At 36.5% G+C, this 22,519-nt stretch overlaps 1 protein-coding gene across 2 annotated transcripts in view; it reads left to right on the top strand.

The window, feature by feature from the left end:
- LOC110459179 (kinetochore-associated protein 1-like) overlaps nucleotides 1-22,519 on the top strand; it is a 51,935-nt gene that overhangs the window by 23,124 nt on the left and 6,292 nt on the right. For both annotated transcript variants that reach the window (XM_021511315.1, XM_021511316.1), the window contains exons 33-58: nucleotides 44-75; nucleotides 239-340; nucleotides 1,480-1,658; nucleotides 2,125-2,222; nucleotides 2,974-3,127; nucleotides 4,059-4,255; nucleotides 4,593-4,694; nucleotides 5,846-5,974; nucleotides 6,507-6,623; nucleotides 6,811-6,920; nucleotides 7,845-8,028; nucleotides 8,999-9,079; nucleotides 10,412-10,507; nucleotides 11,672-11,762; nucleotides 12,195-12,253; nucleotides 13,110-13,347; nucleotides 13,702-13,775; nucleotides 15,267-15,471; nucleotides 15,863-15,984; nucleotides 17,423-17,511; nucleotides 18,916-18,985; nucleotides 19,132-19,259; nucleotides 19,497-19,632; nucleotides 20,051-20,146; nucleotides 20,558-20,669; nucleotides 20,968-21,031. In XM_021511315.1, the coding sequence (XP_021366990.1) occupies nucleotides 44-75; nucleotides 239-340; nucleotides 1,480-1,658; nucleotides 2,125-2,222; nucleotides 2,974-3,127; nucleotides 4,059-4,255; nucleotides 4,593-4,694; nucleotides 5,846-5,974; nucleotides 6,507-6,623; nucleotides 6,811-6,920; nucleotides 7,845-8,028; nucleotides 8,999-9,079; nucleotides 10,412-10,507; nucleotides 11,672-11,762; nucleotides 12,195-12,253; nucleotides 13,110-13,347; nucleotides 13,702-13,775; nucleotides 15,267-15,471; nucleotides 15,863-15,984; nucleotides 17,423-17,511; nucleotides 18,916-18,985; nucleotides 19,132-19,259; nucleotides 19,497-19,632; nucleotides 20,051-20,146; nucleotides 20,558-20,669; nucleotides 20,968-21,031 (3,065 nt within the window). The remainder of the gene's footprint in view (nucleotides 1-43; nucleotides 76-238; nucleotides 341-1,479; nucleotides 1,659-2,124; nucleotides 2,223-2,973; nucleotides 3,128-4,058; nucleotides 4,256-4,592; nucleotides 4,695-5,845; nucleotides 5,975-6,506; nucleotides 6,624-6,810; nucleotides 6,921-7,844; nucleotides 8,029-8,998; nucleotides 9,080-10,411; nucleotides 10,508-11,671; nucleotides 11,763-12,194; nucleotides 12,254-13,109; nucleotides 13,348-13,701; nucleotides 13,776-15,266; nucleotides 15,472-15,862; nucleotides 15,985-17,422; nucleotides 17,512-18,915; nucleotides 18,986-19,131; nucleotides 19,260-19,496; nucleotides 19,633-20,050; nucleotides 20,147-20,557; nucleotides 20,670-20,967; nucleotides 21,032-22,519) is intronic.

Here is a 22,519-nt window from a genome sequence, read left to right as displayed (position 1 = left end):
AAAAGGTAAATTGATGACTGTAATGAATTACCTTGCTTTACAGGAAAGTGGAAGCAACTTTGCCAAAATCTACAGGTAAAACGTTTTTTTCAAATTTTCATAAATCATATAGATAAAAGTTTAAATTAAACCTTGGTATTGATATCAAAGTTAGATCACAAAACTCACTTTTCCTACGCTCGGAGCATATATGACATTATATAAGAATATGTATTAGATTTGTATATTTGTTTTGTAGACTAGCGGACATTCTTCGTATACCTAAGATACGATTACAGGGAGAGTTAGCCATAGAGGCAGCAAGGACTGGGGAGGTGCAGGCTGCTCTCAAAATGTGCAGGTAATCACAAGTCTAAAAACATGTAATGAAGTTCTCTTTGAAACATTGTATTTGCTTTTATTAGCTAGTTTTTTCCCCCAGAACATTCATAATTCAGATGTCAAAGATGTGTATTGCACAAGAACTCTTTTTTTATATATTATTTAAGAAATTTTGTTATATGGTGACATCAATTCTGATAGAACTTAAGTGTATCACTTGTATTAAGAATATGAATGTCTTCTACATGTAATATTTTGTGGATTATGAGGAGAGGTATATGTGACAATGTGTAATTCTTTATTAGGGCCCCGTATCGGAGATACGGGTGCCCTATAGTAATCACTCTGTCTGTCTGTCTGTCTGTCTGTCCGTCCACAAATTTTGTTCCTGGCTGATAACTTTGGTATTTATTGACCGATGTACATGAAACTTGGTCAAGATGTTCAGTTCACAAAAATACACATTGAGGTAAAAAGTCAAGGTCAAAGGTCAAGGTCATTAGGTTTAAAGGTCAATGTCAAATTTTACATCTTTTCACTGATAAACATTTTGTTATGACATTATGAAGCAAAGTTGGTCAGAATTAAACAAGGAGTCAACTTACCAAAGGTCAAGGTCATGGGTCAGGGGTTGAGGTCAAATTTTGTAGCTTTTCACTGGTGAACATTTCACTATGACATTATGAAGCAAAGTTGGTCAGAATTAAAGAATAAGTCAACTGCCTAAAAATCAGGGTCACTGGGTTAATGGTCAACGTCATTTGGGTCCAAAGGTCAAAGACAAAGTGGATCTCTGCCTTTGACCCTGACTCTTGATGTAGGAGGTATTAAAGGTGAAATAAAACAAAACAAAGCTAACAAATGAGTATATCGCACCGGTATTTACATTTCAGTTAGCCCAGCAAATATGGAGGTGGAAGGAGACAAGACTCACATCATAGTACATGTAAAATGTATATTTTGCCTCCTTGCAATATTTTTTGAAGTCCAAATGTCAAACGTCAATCTCAGCTATATGGGCAGATTGCTTCTTGATGATTATGGGGGATATATTGCCACAAGACGGGGCCCTTACTGACCTGTCAGTGTTCTAGTTCCAGGCAACTGTTATTGTAATTCTTTATTCCAGGCAACTGTTTGTGTAATTCTATATTCCAGGGAACTGTTCGAGTCTGACCCATCGGTCGAGACAGCGGACATGTTGTACAAAGTAGCCATGGCCTTTGTCCATCTACAGGCCAATGCAGAGAACAACAATGTGAGCGTCAGTCGTCTACGGGATCTGCCCAACATCACCTACAGACTGGCCTGTCAGTCTGCCTCTGTCTGCTCACCAGGTATGGTTTATAGGGAAGGGATGCTAGAGATCTAATAACTACCCAAGTATCTGATCTCACCTAAATGTCTATAATCTATAATCTAAGAAAATGTTCGTTTATATGAAATATGTTTTAGTTGTGTTTTTGTCAAAACCTTTATCCTGTCAAAGATATAGAACATCAAACATCAGTATTGGTTACAGTTTAATTATATAGTGACTTTAATTTTGTTAGTTGTCATATATATGTAGCGGAACTAGACTTGGTTGATCTTCGAAGACCAGGTAGCTCAATTGGTAGAGCGTCTGTCTAGAATTTGGAGGATCCGGGTTCAAACCCTGATATGGCCATGCATTTTTTCCGCTCCTACTACATATACATATACACTTAACACTCGGTCACTGGTGTTAAGAACTCATTAAGATGTAGTAACACAATAAAACAATGTGATACAGATTTTACTGTTATTCTATTCCTTCCTCAGACCAACTTGTACAGTGTTTGGAGCTGTGTACAGCTGCCGAGTTGAGTCTGTCAGTAAACAACCAGTGTGAGGCTGGGGAACACAGCATGGGGTTAGAGGTCAGTTCTTCTGCTATCAAGTAGTGTTTGAAATGTAAAGGTCAATTAATTATATAACTAATTATTAGTTTTGTAACTTACGCTACAGAAATATTTTCCTATAAGGACTAGGTTTCCATAACTGCTATAGGATTTGTTATTCCTATCCCATGGTTTTATTTTTGGATAATTTCAAAAATAGAAAACATCATACGGCATGATGTCACAAAACTGAACAAATGTACATTGCATTACGTCTTATGTCATCACTTTATACATCAAATTTTCCCCTGATTGCCTATCCTCAATGACTTAAAATACTCTGCACTAGGTACAGTGAATAGTTAGCTTATAAAACCTGTATGGGTTTATTATTGAATAAACCGGCAATCCACCTTATGAGAATTGATAATGGTTTATATAAAATCTTATCAGTTTATTCCCAAGTACTGGTATAACCTTTTTGCTGAAGTTAAATTGATATTCCTGTATAACCTAATTTTATTGCCTGCAAATCCTATTCATCACTCGCTTGATAGCCTAAGGACAAGGAAGAATGAACTTGTAGCAGTTAAATACATCAATCTAAGGCATATGAAAAAGTGTATTAATTAGAATTTCATATTTACATATCACTCCCTTTATTTTCACTTTCCAAAGTCAAATAATAAGTACCAAGGGTATTTTAGGTTCTGTTAAAAATAATGAGTTATAAAAACCAGTGGAATTGTTCAATTGGTGAATAGATTTTTGTGTAACCTTTTAACCATAGGAATGGTACCCAGATATGCAGTCACCAGGTGACCAACTGACTGATGACAAGTTTGACACAACATTTAAGGAGGATGCCTTAGTGATGAATTCCAGTGTTATTATGCCTTTGGTCAGCCAGTACCAGCTGACCGCTAGTGTCTTGGCCAGACAAGGTAATTCACTCAGAAAGCCTTTGTAACTAACTAGAGTAGATATCCGGAGACTTTATTACATTAATTTATGTGCTTGAAATCTTCTCAATGAGAGGTTCTTTACAGAGCATGAACGTGTAGAAGTGATAGTAAACCCTCAGATATTTTCATACATTTATACAGTACTTTCCCCTTAATATCACGTCACTTAAATCTCTTTTCCGTTTGTACAATGTTGTCTTGAAGCACTGTTTTTCCTGCTATATAATCTATGTAATTCAATTCTGTTACTATCACTTGTTTTGAAGTGGATTTCGCTTAATATCACTTTATTTTGGCCACTTTACAAAAAAGTGATTCATGTGATCAGACTTTTTTATGGTTTTATGGATATGCAATGTTTACTGTCGTGTAAAACTTGCAAATTTAGTGTATTTACTGTAGATTACTTCTATTTCCTGTGAAATCCATGTTGCCCCTAAAGCATTTGTCACGAATTGAAATATTATTGAAAACAACTAGTTTGGATAGGAATGTCAGTTTGCAAAATCATTTGTAAAAAACATTTTAAACATACTTATTTAAGCACACTCAAATTTTATCACATTTTCAAATTTTAACAGATTAGCTTTAACAAATTAGGGCTATCATTATAGCATGTGATACTTGATGTCTGAAAAGTGCCACAATCAGACTATCGCTAAAATCTGTACATTTTCAATTGCATAATTGAATTTTGAATTCAATACCTATGAAATGAGTGCTTAATTTTGATAATGAACACAATTACAGTGTATCAAATGATTTAGATTTGATAATTTTCAGATTTCTACATAAAAAATCTGATTTTATGAAATCTTCCATCAATGTTTGTCACTCAAACAGTGCAGCATATTTTATTTGAAATACTAATTTCCCAATACCAGTAAATTCTTTTGGGTTTTGTCATCAGAATCTTGTTGCACAGAGGAGGAAGAGAATGGCACAATGTTGCCCATACAGAAGATGGGTCGCCATATTGTACCAGTCCTGCAGCATCTCAAAGACAACAGTCACATGGAGTTAGCATACAGATTCTCCATTCACATGCTGTCACGTTCCACTGAACACGTCACACAGTTTGATATGGGCTTACCACACAGGACAGATGTATGTATATAACGTATTCTTATAGGTACTTTCTCTGTAGGTGAAATTTGAACTACACCTGAATGACACACAAGTGTAGAGTGCTTTATATTCAGGTCACTATGACCTACACCTCCAAAGTTCCAAAGCAACTATTTATATTGAACACAGAACATCAAGTTTCCAAACTGCCTATAATATACTTTATATATCAGCTGTTTTGTTTCTGTATGCCTTTTACTTGAGTCAATATTATCATTATTGGCTAATAATGGGAGATATGTGTTCATGCAATCAAAGTCAAACTTCTGGTTGATCTTGGTCTGATGAAAATTATCCTTGACAATCTGTATTACAGGAACTGTCTAAACTGGCAGAGGAGCAGCAGGCTATACTGAGGGACGTGGAGATGATGGCCGGCCCCTGGATCAAGACCATAGTCACTGCAGTTCTGATGAAGGTACCCTTTTGGTTACTGAATGATTTTTTATGTCAAACACTTGTGTGAAAATACAGTTTTATTGATTGGTTATTTCTGTATTGGCCTAGTTATCGGTCTAAAGGCCTGCTCTAATGGCTTGAGGCGAAGCCGACGCCAATATAGCAGTGCCGAGGACCAATACAGAAATAACCAATCAGTAATGTCTTTATCAAATAACCTCCCAAAATAACAAATGAGAATCAGACAAACACAGAATTGATTTTGAAAACATTTTTTTAATTTTTTTAAGCATCCATAAAACAAAATAAAGTTTGTCAGTCTGTCACTATGAAGTCGCTCTTATTTTTTTATTTTTTTTTAATCATGACACATGTAAGAATAGAGAAAACAAGGGTTGTTGACCACTACAATGAGACATACCTGGCACCCTGAGCAATTCTGTCATCCAACTCCACAAATCATGTCAAATTTAAAGTTGTTGTCTAAATGATTCTCCCTGTCCGACAAGAAATATAAAGCATTCACCACAATATCATCTCCATCACTGCTGTTGAGTCAATTCCTCATCTTTCTGTTTATTAGTATGTCAATATTGTTCATCTGCTCTCCATTTGTTGCCCGGTTTCTTTTGGTAGCAAAACATTGAACCTTCCATTTCAAATGCTAACCTAGAGATTTTCTGAGTGTCGGACTACGTTTGTTTTTCGCGTCGAATCTGTATTGGCTAACTTTTCATGTGTTGGCCGTGTTTTTCTGTATTGACCAACTTTTGGATATGTATTGCCTAAGGCCGATTTTTCTGTATTATGCCAATATCAAGCTAGTTAATTAAAAATGAACAAGTATGTCATATTGAACTTCAATAATTCTTTGAAAAAAGGATATTCCTAAATAATAAATACTGTTGTTGTGTATTGTAAAATTATTTCTGTGACAAGACTACCTTGGAGAAGAATAAACTTTGATAATATATTAGCTTCTTATAAACCAAAATTTAACTTTGTACATATAACCAAAATTTAGCCTTGAACATATAACCAAAATTTAGCCTTGTACATATATAAAGCAATATTTGCCTATATATAAAAGTTACAACTGTATGTGTTTGCCCTATGACGATATGTGTTGTTTGCAATGTAGCTGTAAATAACTTATTGTGTACCCTGTAGATATTTAACAGCCAGAATATTGACCAGAGCCTCGGCATGATGTACATGGCAAGCCGCACAAAGAGGGAGGGAGAGGAGTCCTTAATGAAGATTATACGATCTACAGGACACAACTACAAAAAGCTCAAGGTTACTATATCATTACAGTGTTAGATATATGCAAGGGTTCGACCACAAGGAACAAATACAGTTGTATATAGGTACATCATTAGAAAATACGAGGTTGCATACCAAAATAAGGTCATCGTAACCACCTTTTTGACCTTTGATCTCGGATGCAGAAATATAGATTTCCGGAGCATTTTCAAAGCTGTTTCATCAGCAGACATTACTGACATGTTGGTATATATATATCACGATGAGAAGTTGTATCAGGTATCAAAATGTGAACATCACAACTTTTATCTGACCTTTGACCTTAACTTCAAGGACCAAAATACAGGTGTCCAGCCCATATATTGCCGATCGTTTTTGGGTTTGGAGCTCATACTTGATATGCATGTAAATCATGGTGTCAACGGATGTGTTGTGTACCAAACTGTTGCATTTCCATGGTTACACAGATTGTGATCTTTCTTTCTTTCTATTTTTAAAAATGTATTTATTGAAATATCAAGCTTGGATGGTTTCTTCGAAGCTATATATTGTGTTTCCATTTCAGGCTCTAGCTAAAGTTGGCATTGCAATTGGCCAGCTTCATCATGAACCCAATTTGATAAAAATGTGTGAAACACTGGAGAAAAATGCCACGTGGGGTCACAGACTTGGCAAAATCAAGGTATGAATTATCTGGATAAGGTGAGGAGGATTGATGTTATAATGTTTTTAGGAAGATATTTCTTAATTGAAAGAATTTCAGACACTTGAAGCAGTAATATTTGTACAATCTTATTTAATATATGAGTCTACTTTGAAGTTACCCGATATAAAACCAACTTGCTAACATTTACTTCTTTTTTTTCTAGATAAGTTTCAAAGAAGCTTTCCAGAAACCATCTTCAGAGAAGATCAAGCTGCTGCCCCTGATTGCCCAGTGTGAGGCAGCAGACATGTCACTGGTGAAGGACTTCTGTAGGTATGTTGTAGATTTATATTATACATCTAATTCAGAGAAAGTTACGCAAATGTCTAGACTTATCACCCAGTGCCAATTTCAGCTTTATCTAGCTTTTGTATGGTGTGTATTTAGGTTGGATACCATTAGCTGTTTTTGTTAAGACCAAATGTAGTGCAATTTTTATCTTCAGAATTGTTGGATGTTTTTGCAGCATCAGGAACTTTAACCTGTGGCTATCAGTGTCTGTCCTTTAACTGTAACTTGCCAGAATACTGGACCGTAACTGGCCTGTAACTGTACACTGGACAGTGGCTGTAACGTGTCTTTATACTAGACTGGTACTGTCCTGTATCTGGACAGTGGCTGTAACTTGTCTGTATACTAGACTGTTACTGTCCTGGACACTGGACAGTGGCTGTAACTTGTCTGTATACTAGACTGGTACTGTCCTGTATCTGGACAGTGGCTGGAACTTGTCTGTATACTATACTGTTACTGTCCTGTATCTTGACAGTGGCTGTAGCTTGTCTGTATACTAGACCGTTACTGTCCTGGACACTGGTCAGTGGCTGTAACGTGTCTGTATACTCGACTGGTACTGTCCTGTATTTGGACAGTGGCTGTAACTTGTCCGTATACTAGACTGTTACTTTCCTGGACACTGGACAGGGGCTGTAACGTGTCTGTATAATAGACTGTTACTGTCCTTTATCTGGACAGTAGCTGTAGCTTGTCTGTATACTAGGCTGTTTCTGTTCTGGACACTGGACAGTGGCTGAAACGTGTCTGTATACTAGACTGTTACTGTCCTGTATCTGGACAGTGGCTTTAACTTGTCTGTATACTAGACTGTTACTGTCCTATATCTGGACAGTGGCTGTAACTTGTCTGTATACTAGACATTAATTGACATTAATCTGTGACCATTTATATATTTGACAGTGACTTTAACTTGGACCAGGATGAAGGCCTACTGCTGTTCCTCGACCACATGTTCACGTTACCAGACCATGTGACTCTAGGCGTGTTGGCCAAGCGGTCACTCCTAGCTAAGGCTCGTGCAACCATTCAAGAAATCAAGGAAGACCATATTCTTCTGAACAAACTCCAGATTATCTACAAAAAGGTACTGCCCAATCACCAACAGAATCCATGGTTTGCTATGTTTCAGATATAAATGATATGCAGGGGGGGGGGGGGGGGGGGGGGGGGGGGGGGGGGGGGGCTTCAGAATTTAGAAAGTATAGTGTGCATTCAAAATGGGAATTTAACTCGTACCAGAATATTTTGATTTCGTCTAATTGTCATTAAAAAGATTAAAAAGATTTCGTTACCAAAGCTTATATATGTTATGAAGCATCATATACAATTTTAAAAATTGTTTCAGTTTTTTAATCAACAACTTTTGGACAAAGAATCAACGGGAAAATCCAATTTTTTGTGGGTAATGAGGCCGAAATTCAGTCCTGATTGGACTTCAAAAAACACAATGCTTTGTGATATTTCTACTATTACTGCTATTGACAGACATATAATCTTTTGAAGGTTGATTATATCAACAGCGTGACACTTTACGTACAAATTCAGATAGAAATACTCTAAACCCAGTGGACCATAATGACATTTCTGTAGGGTAAAGCCAGAAATATTAGATTAATCTTAAGATGTAACAGTCTATCAGTTAACCCATACTGTATTGATAAGATAAGCTCTTGGAAAAATACATGTAGAAGAAAATATATAATATGTATACTGGGAAAGTTTTGCCCAGTAAAACTTTCACCCTTCTACCATAAATTCAATTTTTGTCCAGTGCTAGTTTCGCCCTTCATATAAAATTGATATGTATATTATGTTGTCTACCTATATTCACTGTAATGATAAATTTGCCTTCGTTACGTTTTGCAAAAAAGGTAAAATATCTAACTACGACGAACATTTCCTGGTATACAGTATATGATGCCTACCAACAAATTATTGGTGTGAAGGTCGCGAATTATCTAAGACACAGTGAACAAATCTTAATCTTGGTAGACACTGACATCTCCCTTGTTTGATAATAATTTTTAAACCTTTGTTTCTGTACTAACTTTCAGACTGATGCATATGACTATGAGACCCTAGAATTTCTCCTGAATGAAATGCAGAATATAGACCGAGATCCTCAAAGAGAAACCGTAAGTATTACATATAAAAATGGCCATAACAGATATACATGTATTCATAGAAACTTTATGCTTTATTATAAGGTAAAGTAGCAAAGTCTCAAGCACAGTGGATTTGTACTGTTATTGAATACAGCCAGACATACAGCGTTTGTTCAAAGACATGCTTGTTAGCTTTAAGTTATTTGAAAAATAAACGACTGAAAGTAATGCACAGAAATTAATCCATACTTTATGCAGTTGATCACCAAACTTTAATGTATTAATTAAGTTACATGGAAATGATCGATACTTTATACAGTTGATCACCAAACTTTAATGTATTAATTAAGTTACATGGGAATGATCCATACTTTATACAGTTGATCACCAAACTTTAATGTATTAATTAAGTTACACAGAAATTAATCCATACTTTATACTGTTGATCACCAAACTTTAATGTATTAATTAAGTTACATGGAAATGATCCATCCTTTATACAGTTGATCACCAAACTTTAATGTATTAATTAAGTTACACTGAAATTAATCCATACTTTATACAGTTGATCACCAAACTTTAATGTATTAATTAATTTACATGGAAATGATCCATACTTTATACAGTTGATCACCAAAATTTAATGTATTAATTAAGTTACATGGAAATGATCGATACTTTATACAGTTGATCACCAAACTTTAATGTATTAAATAAGTTACACAGAAATTAATCCATACTTTATACTGTTGATCACCAAACTTTAATGTATTAATTAAGTTACATGGAAATGATCCATCCTTTATACAGTTGATCACCAAACTTTAATGTATTAATTAAGTTACATGGAAATGATCCATCCTTTATACAGTTGATCACCAAACTTTAATGTATTAATTAAGTTACACAGAAATTAATCCATACTTTATACAGTTGATCACCAAACTTTAATGTAATAATTAAGAAGTTTTTCCAACTTTGAAGGTTACAGAGACTGAAGATAAAAGTCACTTATTCTATTAAACAATATCTTAAGAGTTAAGAACAGCTTTTGCAAACTGTATGTTTTAATGTGAAGGTCACAATGGTATTTGGTTGATCAAATTCATTCACATACAAACCAAATGTTAAAAATAATTCCAAACTCTCATTGATGTTTTGGTTGCAGGTGTTATTATGAATTGTGACATAAAGTGTTTAGATAATTGAAGCTTTCTGTGGAAATATTTCAATTATTTTGCTATTTTTATGGGGGAGTAATGGTGGGGAATAAGCATGAGGCTTACATTTCTAGTTAGGATTTGAAACTAAGATTTTTTGTTTGTTTGGAGAGATTATAAATGAATAGCATTTCATTGGCAGAGTTTGAAGCTGTTAAGTTACCTGAAGGTGTATATCCGTAGAAAACCCCCAGCAGAGTATGAGTTACGCTACCAGCCTGATGGAGATAAGGAAGATGTGAGTATTTCATAATCAAGAAAATTGTCAAGAACTAGCCAAAAATTTAACACTAGTTAAGAAAATCACTTTCAACCATAAAGAGACAACATTGATCAATAATGGAAGCTGTTCAGGAGTTTTGAGAGAAATTATGAAAGAAAAGATACAATGGATAAGGTATCTTAATATTCTTGACCAAGATTATGTATAAGGATTTTTGTATTTAGGTACAGGCTTCAAACAGAAGATCAAGGGACCTAGAAATAGGATGCAGATACATGTATTACACAGTTTTATCTCAATGAGAGAGGGTCCATTCAATTGATCTGCAGAATCTGGGGTCACAGTTATTACAGTATTTTGATTTAATTATTGATACTATAGTATATGATCATGCTATCAATGGGTATAGGTTTTGATTGGTCAGTGTTTGTTTTAACAGCTGATTAATACTATGGTATATGATCATGCTATCAATGGGTATAGGTTTTGATCGGTCAGTGTTTGTTTTAACAGCTGATTAATACTATGGTATATGATCATGCTATCAATGGGTATAGGTTTTGATCGGTCAGTGTTTGTTTTAACAGCTGATTAATACTATGGTATATGATCATGCTATCAATGGGTATAGGTTTTGATCGGTCAGTGTTTGTTTTAACAGCTGATTAATACTATGGTATATGATCATGCTATCAATGGGTATAGGTTTTGATCGGTCAGTGTTTGTTTTAACAGCTGATTAATACTATGGTATATGATCATGCTATCAATGGGTATAGGTTTTGATCGGTCAGTGTTTGTTTTAACAGCTGATTAATACTATGGTATATGATCATGCTATCAATGGGTATAGGTTTTGATCGGTCAGTGTTTGTTTTAACAGCTGATTAATACTATGGTATATGATCATGCTATCAATGGGTATAGGTTTTGATCGGTCAGTGTTTGTTTTAACAGCTGATTAATACTATGGTATATGATCATGCTATCAATGGGTATAGGTTTTGATCGGTCAGTGTTTGTTTTAACAGCTGATTAATACTATGGTATATGATCATGCTATCAATGGGTATAGGTTTTGATCGGTCAGTGTTTGTTTTAACAGCTGATTAATACTATGGTATATGATCATGCTATCAATGGGTATAGGTTTTGATCGGTCAGTGTTTGTTTTAACAGCTGAGGATCATTATGGACATGCTGCCACCAAACAGCAAGACGAGACTTCCTCTTCACCCGTTCAACGAGGGCGAGGCATGGAAAATCATCAGTGAGTCTTCCCTATTACCGCAAATATTTGTCATTTTTATGCCCCCGCGATAAAATGGGGGGGGGGGGGGGGGGGGCATATAGTGTTGCCCATGTCTGTACCGTCCTGTCCCATCCATGAGCAGGGGCATTTATGTCTTACAGACATTTTCTAGTTTTAAATATCACTGTGGAAGAAATATGTCGTTTGAATTGCTTATTTATAACAATGGTTTTAATAACAATATTGGTATTGATAACTTTCAACCATTTGTCTGTAGAGTTCATTAAATAAAGCCTCATTAGTGCAAGGTATCTGTAAATTTCTCTCCCCACCAACACAAAAAATACCCACTGAAATTGGCAGAAATTACATGAATATTTCTTTAAAAAGTCTTCAGTTTGTCAAATTTCATGGCTAAAATTGTGCACAAAACATATGTTGTTGCCTCAGCACCAGAACTGGAGAAAGAAACAGTGATGACTTGGCTGCCCATTGCTGACCTGTTGAAGGTTAGTTACATTTGTAAATATTTACATTCTGTATGCTTAGACCCATTGACAAAAATTACATTCATAAATGCATAACACAGGTGTTCATAGAATCTCAGCACGTGGGAACTGATAGTAACCTGATCACACTGCGTAGTAATACACTACAAAAACTACTCACTCGGAACGACCGACCTAGATGCTTAATTCTTACATCTTAAAACATTATTGAACTGTGCTTTGTAAAATATCCACGTATTCACGTGTCCTGTGCTACAAATAAACATTGAATATGGAACTACATTTTGTTGTGTTATTGTTGTTGCAGTTGCTAAGATCTCTCACGATAGTGTCACATTTCCCCGCGAAAAAACACTGTTCTCGCCACTGCGTTGCACCCGTGTATAAGCAGGAACAAACCCTGATTATTTGTTTTATTCGTTGTTATATCAATCCACTGAAAGGATTCGTCAATGTAAATATAAGGAATGATATTTATTTTTTCAACATTTATGAGGTCATAACAACAATGGGTTTTTGGACATATTTGACCTGAATCGCTAACGCGATTCATTCAATATGTCCATAAACCCATTGTTGTTATGACCTCATAAATGTTGAAAAAATAAAAATCATTCCTTAAATGAGACTTGCCTAATTCAAGAAATTCAAATTCATAGCAGATACTAATAAGTTACTTTCCAAATAATAGATAAAGGACCATTTAATACTGTGAATTCCGTATTATTTTTCAATCAGTTAATATGTCTAAAGTAATACAAACTTTTAATTTTGAAATTGAAATTACTTTTCATCAATAGAAAAGAAAGGTTTGATATTTTATCCTAACACAAGTTTTAAATTAATTTGACCTTAGCTATCCGCAGACCAGATCTACATTGTGACTGTCCAGAACATGGTGCGCAAACATGTGCAGCTGAACAAGAAGCCAGCGGTGGGCAGTGCAGCAATCATGGACAAGAGCCTATGGAACTGGAATGTAAAGGATGCCAACTTGTCGCTGCTCAGCGATGTCCAGATGCTGCTGAGGAACGTGTCCAAATGTGAGCTGGCCCTGGCCTGTGCTAGCTGGATGGTTAAAGAACTCCCACTTGGTATGTAAGCTGATGAACAATTGTTTCTTACTGTTATAAACAAGCCATAATTCTTTTGAATTTTTTAGAAAACAACCCTACTTTCTCCTAATTCATGATTTGACATCTTTATTTGTGATGCGAGGCGTTGTGCTGTCATTTCCAGAAGGGTAATGTGAAATACCAAAAATATGGCATGGGTCATGAGAGAATGGTGTTTATATTGGAAACATACAAGATGTCAATGTTGAAAAAATTTGCCACTTGAAGGCATGGAAATTGTGAACAGAAATTTCTATTAAACAGAAAAGAAATTGTGTTATTTTGTATGCTTGTTAATAAGAAAATCTTCAGATTGAGTTTTTGTTAATAAAGGTGCTGAGAAGGTAGAGGCTCTACAGGGATGTATTCGCTATGCAGAGTTGTGGCATAGAGCTGTTAAAGACAAGGTGGGTCTCTGAAACATTATATTGGCTATAGTCAATCGTTAATACTACAGGGATGTATATGCTATGCAGAGTTGTGACACAGAGCTGTGAAAGACAAGGTGGGTCTCTGAAACATTATATCAGCTACAGTCAGTCGTTAGTACTACAGGGATGTATACGCTATGCAGAGTTGTGACACAGAGCCGTGAAAGACAAGGTGGGTCTCTAAAACATTATATCAGCTACAGTCAGTTGTTAGTACTACAGGGATGTATACGCTATGTAGAGTTGTGGCACAGGGCCGTGAAAGACAAGGTGGGTCTCTGAAACATTATATCAGCTCTAGTCAGTCGTTAGTACTACAGGGATGTATACGCTATGCATAGTTGTGGCATAGAGCCGTGAAAGACAAGGTGGGTCTCTGAAACATTATATCAGCTCTAGTCAATCGTGTAGATTTGTGGCACAGAGCATTGATAAAAAAAGGTAGATGTATTCAAGGTCACATTCTATCAGCTCTGGTCAGTCATCATGATAACAGAATTTAAAGTGTTTGATCAGCATGGTGATCGTGGAGGGGGTAGGTGACAAGAGGCTGGCTGCCTCATGCAGTTTGTGTTGGATCTTTGAACAGTAAATGTATAGATATTGCTTTCATGATTCTTGGTGTAATCTTTGCTGGTACCTTGGGCCTGTTTGTTTAAGCGGAACAATGGTTTGTGCGTTTATAAATTAACAATTTCAGGTATTAATCCTGACGGACCTGCAAATGTTTGTGCAGGCCTTGCATGGCTTTGTCAAGGCTTGCCTGAAAGCAGCATCAGATTACTAGGTCTGAACTTACTTAATAAACAAACAACTGTGGTCCGAATGTTTATACTGATTTGAACTAAAGAGCAGTAGGAGAGACCAATACCTTTCTCCCACAATCTCTAATGGTTTCCTCCTCTCCAACTAAAGGGTTGAACCTGCTAGGAGTTGGTAAACATTTTTGGCTACCCAGTAGTGGACGTGATTTCATTGGTCAGTCTTATAATTATGATGTCAAGTAACAGTGCTTTGCGACATCATCATCCATGGTGATGTCACAGTTCATGGCAATTCTTTCCCACATCAGAAACAGGAATAATGTGTTCCTCCCAAGAGAAACGTATGGTTTTCTAGATATAATAACAGAACATTGTAGGGGGAAAAAATGTCGGTGGTACTTCATTATCATGTTTATCTAAGTAGATTTAGTTAATTTTCAAATTGTATAAATACACGAGGACCAACCACCACTCGTTGAAGGGTTTCTATTTCACAAGAAAGTCACTACTTTTCTTTTAAAAAATAATGTTGCATCATTAAGACAAAACAATTTGTAATGCACCCGAGGATCTTATATAAAATTATTTGAGAACTTTGATATTAATAAGGTATCAAATAAAGAACGTTTCCATGTTTAATAAATTGATAGCAGCTATTAGTTTTATGATAATGATTGATTATTAAACTCATTCTTTGCTGCAGACGACAGAGAAAGAAAAAGCCATGAATGCCTTTGTAAAGTTTACTGGGATGTGGCAGAGACTGGCGACAGAGCAGGTTCTCTTCGTATATAAGGTGGCCGAGACTGAACTCGTATCACTGGCAGGCAACCCCAACAAACTCCTTCTCAAGTTGTACGAACACAACAGCATCGTCGACCAGGAAATTGCAGAGAAGGACAAACCTGGTAGGGACACGGTAGCATTGTATCTGTACGGTAGAATCATCCTGATGATATTTTAGAGGAATAGTTCATTGTCAAACCTTCTAATGTTCTAATACCTGTCAAAATTTCTTATATTTCAATACCTGTCAAAACTTATTTCTTTCTTATGGTGCTGATCCCGGTTTCATATCCTGTGACTAATATCAGGTTTGTGTCTGAATCTGGTATCATGTTTTCTTTTTGGTTATATGAACTCAGTTTTTATGTCTTGTGACTAGAGAATCACCTGATGTTCTAGGATTTTATCCAATCACATTCACTCCATTTCACTCCTTCAAAAATTAATGCTGAATGGTTTAACTGTGTATGGCAAGGCTTAGTTTGTAGTTATAACTCGAAACCTGTTTTACAGACATCCACAGGATTGCCGAGGACATAGCCAGTATTCATAACGTAGACCTGGAGCAGCTTCGACTCTCTCTGCTGTACAGATGGCTGCCATCCGTCAAATCCAAACAGGGGGGCTCAGACTCGGTACTCACGCTTAATTTTACCCAGAATACAATCAAATGTGTTTATAAGTCATCTCCAGGACCCAGATATATTGATTTTTAAAACATGATTCAAAAAATATTCAGGGTTTAAAACTGAATTCCCACTATTACATGTATACGGTTATTTGTTGTTAGACTGTAATGCTTTGGGACAGTTTAGGTATCAAGTTAGATTTACATTAAGTGACGATGCTACACAATTGACTTAATGAATGGATTCTTTCTAAGCTTTGTGAATGAATGTTGCTGCATAAGTTGTTTATTAGTTTTTTAGGTCACCTGAGCTTTAGCTCAAGTGACCTATTGCTATCCGTTTTCGTCCGTCGTCGTCCGTCGTCCGTCGTCCGTTAACATTTTACATTTCAAACTTAAAGTCAAGTTCTGCTGGGCCGATTGAACTGAAAGTTGGTAGGAATGATCGCCTCATGGTCCTGACAAAGTGTTGTTATTTTTCGGGTCGATCAGAAATCCAATATGGCCGCCACGGCCGCCATTTTGAAAACCTATTTCAAACTTAAAGTCAAGTTCTGCTGGACCGATTGAACTGAAAGTTGGTAGGAATGATCGCCTCATGGTCCTGACAAAGTGTTGTTATTTTTCGGGTCGATCAGAAATCCAATATGGCCGCCACGGCCGCCATTTTGAAAACCTATTTCAAACTTAAAGTCAAGTTCTGCTGGACCGATTGAACTGAAAGTTGGTAGGAATGATCGCCTCATGGTCCTGACAAAGTGTTGTTATTTTTCGGGTCGATCAGAAATCCAATATGGCCGCCACGGCCGCCATTTTGAAAACCTATTTCAAACTTAAAGTCAAGTTCTGCTGGACCGATTGAACTGAAAGTTGGTAGGAATGATCGCCTCATGGTCCTGACAAAGTGTTGTTATTTTTCGGGTCGATCAGAAATCCAATATGGCCGCCACGGCCGCCATTTTGAAAACCTATTTCAAACTTAAAGTCAAGTTCTGCTGGACCGATTGAACTGAAAGTTGGTAGGAATGATCGCCTCATGGTCCTGACAAAGTGTTGTTATTTTTCGGGTCAATCAGAAATACAATTTGGCTGCCATGGCCGCTATTTTGCTACTAAGTTCTAATAGGCCGATCTCACTTAAAATTGGTCTAGGAATGATCAGCTCATGGTCCTGACAAAGTTAAGTTAACATTATACTATTTTTTACTCAAATTGGTACATATTTCAACCACAAAAATAAATACTGTAGACTCAGGAGACCGTTTAGGCCCATGGGCCTCTTGTCTTATTCCGAGTCACTGACAAAGCTGATGACTTTGTATGCCATGAATTTGTCCATGTTAAAATAATTAGATTTGAGCTATCATCATAACAACAATTGGTAATGTTGAGGTCCTGTTCAATGGTCAGTGATTTGTATTCGCATCACATCGATTTGTTTCCAGACTGTGACATTTAGTTTTGATCAACTTAACCTGGGAGATGAGACGATGATGTCCGCAGATGACGATGATGAGGATGCTAATCTCAGAAGGTCAGTATTAGTCTTGTGTTTGTTGATGCTGGGCCTCTTAGGATATTTAGATGACATGTGTTAGGTCTGGAATTATATGCCCTCTATCATATTCGAGAAGCATTTAGTCTTTGCCTTTTACACCAGTCGGTTTATTGGTCATCTTGGTTAGATTTTGCATTTAATTCCACAACTTCAATACTAGAAAACCAACCATTATCAAACTTCATGTGGGTGCTGGAGGTAACCTCAGTATGATAAGGATATACATGATGTAATAATTTAATCTTGCTTGTAACAAGCATTTTCATTGGCTTAAAAATTGATGTTATCGGCCCATGACGTAAAAAAATGACGTTGCCGTTTGTAACGTTACTTTTGATTGGCTGATACAGCAGCGCAATCATTTCTAAGTGAAATCCATGAGTCCATCAATAAAAGTGGATTTCCACAGGGATTGTGTATATTAGATTAAATTATAAGGATTAACTTGAATATATTTTTCATGTTATGGAGCTATAACACAAAAACGGAGTGTACTCTCATCATAAACCGCTTTTTATACACCCGTCGAAGACGGAGACGTATTATGTTATCACGTGAGCGGGCGGGCGGGCATGCATGCATGCGTGCGGGCGGGCGGGCATGCGTGCATGCGTGCGAACGATGTCCGCTCAATATCTCAAGTAATTATTAACGGATTAACTTCAAACTTCACAACAAGGTTAATTACCATGAAACCTCAGACAAGTTCGATAACCGCCATTATCCGACCATAATTTGTGGAGTTATGCCCCTTTATGGACTTGGCGAAACAGTGTCCGCTCGATATCTCGAGTAATTATTAACAGATTAACTTCAAACTTCACAACAAGGTGAAAGCTCAGACAAATTCGATATCCGCCATTATCCGACCATAATTTGTGGATATCCGCTCAATAACTAGAGTGCCTTACAACTGGCACACGAACAATGTCCTCTTTTTTTATGGAATTCCATGATGGCGTGGCATTTAATGGAGTGATGCCCTTGCTTCCAGTGCACTCATTGATCTACCAGTTATGTTGAATGATTTCTCTTTTAATATCAATTACTCACAAATACTTCATATATTTCAATCATACAAACAACTGCTCATTCAATGTGTGACGGCGTATTATATACCGCTCGCCGTAACCTTGTTTGTGTTATAGCTCCATAACATGAAAAAAATATATTCAAGTTAATCCTTAATTAACATAGATCACCAAGAACGATATTCTGCTTGACCAACTAGTTAGAGCTTGTGCTTAGCTCCATTTCTTTTGCATATAGATGCTTGTCTTTTTTAATAGACTTTGCATTTAGCTCCTTGTGTTTGGCTAGACTTTCTGCTTACAGTGAATAATTAACATCTTGTAAAAAGTAGCTGTGTTGTTATTCTAGAGTGCTGTATATACTGCAGAGAGGATCGAGAGAGAAGAATGCCATGTTCTTGTTTGAGTTTGCATTTAAGGTAAGAACCATAATATTTTCTGTCAATTTGTAGAGAAACAGCCTTTGGGTTGGATGTAAAGTCTGTAAGACAACATTCGTGCATCCAAATTATCATTATTTTGGCTGTTTACATATTACTGATAATCTTTGGTGGGTTGTTGATAGGAAAAGAAGATGGAGGAAGCTTGCAACATCACGAACATGTGTCGTGTGCGAGCTCTGCGCTGTCTTCTGCAGATAGGGGACAAAGCTGCCATACAGAAATTGTTCCACAAATCTCTGGATCAAGTAAGGTAGGTCACACTGTTAATAGGGGCAGTCACATGGGGATATACAAGTTCATATTTAGAGTACAAGTCTGCAGAAAATTTTTTGAAAACCCCATAATGTAAGTGGAATTTTCTTATTCCAAGGTCTACATATATAAATCTTTGTCATGACATATCCCTAATGTTAGGTTGATCTTCAATATTTTCTGATGTCGGTTGATCTGCTTTATCAATACATATTTATATGGATTTTCTATGCAGACACATGATGAGGATGATGCTGTACTTGGTGGACCTGGAAAATCTCCATATCCTCCACACAGTACAGAGTTTTGAGGAGGCCAATAAGGAGGGACTTATCAAGGGTATCTGGAGGAATCATCGCCACCAAAAAACTGTAACTACTTTCTACCAACATTCTCCACCTGAAATTCTCTGACAGAATATCATTATATTGCAATAACTTATATACAATTTTGAAAATATGACATGGAGAAATGTGTTTGCTGAATTCTTTTTCGTTTTTAGTATACTATACTGTACATACACTTTTCTTTCTGTTGTAATGTCGGAGACAAACTGGAAATGAGTTTTAAAATATGAGATTAGGCTATGATCTTTAAATCTATGCATTATAGTAACTTGCAGCATACTTTGTTTTGGGCACAATATTTCATATAAATCTGATGCATGCTAGATAAAAAGTTTCCAGTAAACCATCATAAAAAGGTCAACCTACTTTCATCAGGAGGTTGTATAAAAACATCAATATGAGAGAGAACATTAGGGTTGAAGTGTACTATACTGTTATACAGGCAGCCCTGCTGGTGGCTTCTCTGTGCCTCGACTACAACATACACGACCTCCAGCTCTGGACCAGTGTGCTGCAACAACTACACTCATTCCAGCTGGTAAGTCATAGAGTATAGGGGCTTTCACTGTCATGATACCTTACACTTTTTAATTTGTTGAGGGTAGTAATTGAATATCATTTTACTGTGAGAGTCATGTATAGACCTATACTTCACATTCTGTTCAATATATATCAGATTGTTTCCCGGAACACAAATTGCTATAGCACTATTGTAATCTGATGTTCAGTTTAATTAAGTGCACGACACCTTATGATCATTTTTTCTGACAGTTATTTAGTTGATATTTGTCCATTTGGAAATAATACATGAATAAAATGAAAACGTGGGAAGTCTTTACATCAGAAAATAGCTTGCCTTATAATGATATAGACATGTGCCACCAAAGTGTCTTTCTTGTTGATTTATATCCATTTTGTGTAAATTGGTTTGACTTTTGACTCTTTTAAGTTGTCTCCCCTGGAATACGTGCTGAAGAGACTGGCTAGTGTTGTGAAGATGAGACAGATACCTGTGCTTCCCAATCTTTGGCAGGTCATCCTCTCTACTCCCTTAACTAAAGGTACAAATCCAGTATAGATCAGGTCTTATTACTTACCAAGCCAAGGGTAATGATCTCATTGTGTAAGCATGATCTACAAAATGACAACCTTAAGACATCCAAGAAAATATTTTCGCACGGATGATGAAATAAATCTGCTGGGAACATACATTGTATATTACACCACTTAATTAATTCAAAAAGGATTGATAGCCTTTTGCATTTACACTATTTTGTAATAGAAAGTTAAGTTTCATTTATATATATCTGTGACTAATACATTGGTTTACTGTTGTGTGTTGTTGTTTTCCTTCCACAGTTGCTGTCCACTTGACTCTCAGCCAAACAGAGCTGTGTGTGCGATACTTCAACCTCATCCTTCAGTAAGTTCTCATTTGTTCCATATCAAAACTCCAGGAAAAACATAGTGTTGGCATGACAGTGTGTCTCAGATGTTATCATCAGATGTACCCACAGTAACACTTAATCATTGTACCCACAGTAACCCTAAATGACTGTACCCACGGTAACCTTAAATCATTGTACCCACGGTAACCCTAAAATGACTGAACCCACAGTAATCCTAAATCATTGTACCCACGGTAACCCTAAATCATCGTACCTGCAGTAACACTTAATCCTTAAACCCATGGTAACCCTAAATCATTGTACTCACATTAACCCTAAATCATTGTACCTGCAGTACCCCTTAATCATTGTACCCACGATAACCCTAAATCATTGTACCCACAGTAACACTTAATCATTGTACCCACAGTAACACTTAACCATTGTACCCAAAGTAACACTAAATCATTGTACCTGCAGTACCACTTAATCATTATACCCACAGTAACTCTAAATCATTGTACCTGCAGTAACCCTAAATCATTGTACCCACAGTAACACTTAATCATTGTACCCACGGTAACCCTAAATCATCGTACCTGCAGTACCACTTAATCATTATACCCACAGTAACACTAATTCATTGTACCCACGGTAACCAAAAATCATTGTACCCACAGTAACCCTAAATCATTGTACCCACGGTAACCCTAAATCATCGTACCTGCAGTACCACTTAATCATTGTACCCACGATAACCCTAAATCATTGTACCCACAGTAACACTAAATCATTGTACCCACAGTAACACTTAATCATTGTACCCACGGTAACACTTAATCATTGTACCCAGAGTAACACAAATTCATTGTACCCACGGTAACCCAAAATCATTGTACCCACAGTAACCCTAAATCATTGTACCCACGGTAACCCTAAACTATCGTACCTGCAGTAACACTTAATCCTTAAACCCGCGGTAACCCTAAATCATTGTACTCACATTTACCCTAAATCATTGTACCTGCAGTACCACTTAATCATTGTACCCACGGTAACCCTAAATCATTGTACCCACAGTAACACTTAATCATTGTACCCACGGTAACACTTAATCATTGTACCCACAGTAACACTAAATCATTGTACCCACAGTAACACTAATTCATTGTACCCACGGTAACCCTAAATCATTGTACCCACAGTAACACTTAATCATTGTACTCACGGTAACACTTAATCATTGTACCCACAGTAACACTAAATCATTGTACCCACAGTTACACAAATTCATTGTACCCACGGTAACCCTAAATCATTGTACCCACAGTAACCCTAAAACATTGTACCCACTGTAACATTTAAACATTGTACCCACAGTAACCCTAAATCATTGTACCCACAGTAACATTTAATCATTGTACTCATAGTAACCCTAAATCATTGTACCAACAGTTACCCTAAAACATTGTACCCACAGTAACACTTAAACTTTTTACCCGCAGTAACCCTAAATCATTGTG

The sequence above is a fragment of the Mizuhopecten yessoensis genome, unplaced genomic scaffold (assembly GCF_002113885.1).
Source record: "Mizuhopecten yessoensis strain PY_sf001 unplaced genomic scaffold, ASM211388v2 scaffold9985, whole genome shotgun sequence".
NCBI classification, from domain to species: domain Eukaryota; kingdom Metazoa; phylum Mollusca; class Bivalvia; order Pectinida; family Pectinidae; genus Mizuhopecten; species Mizuhopecten yessoensis.
The sequence above is the reverse complement of the archived record's forward strand: the minus strand, read 5'-3'. Positions and strand labels throughout refer to the sequence as shown.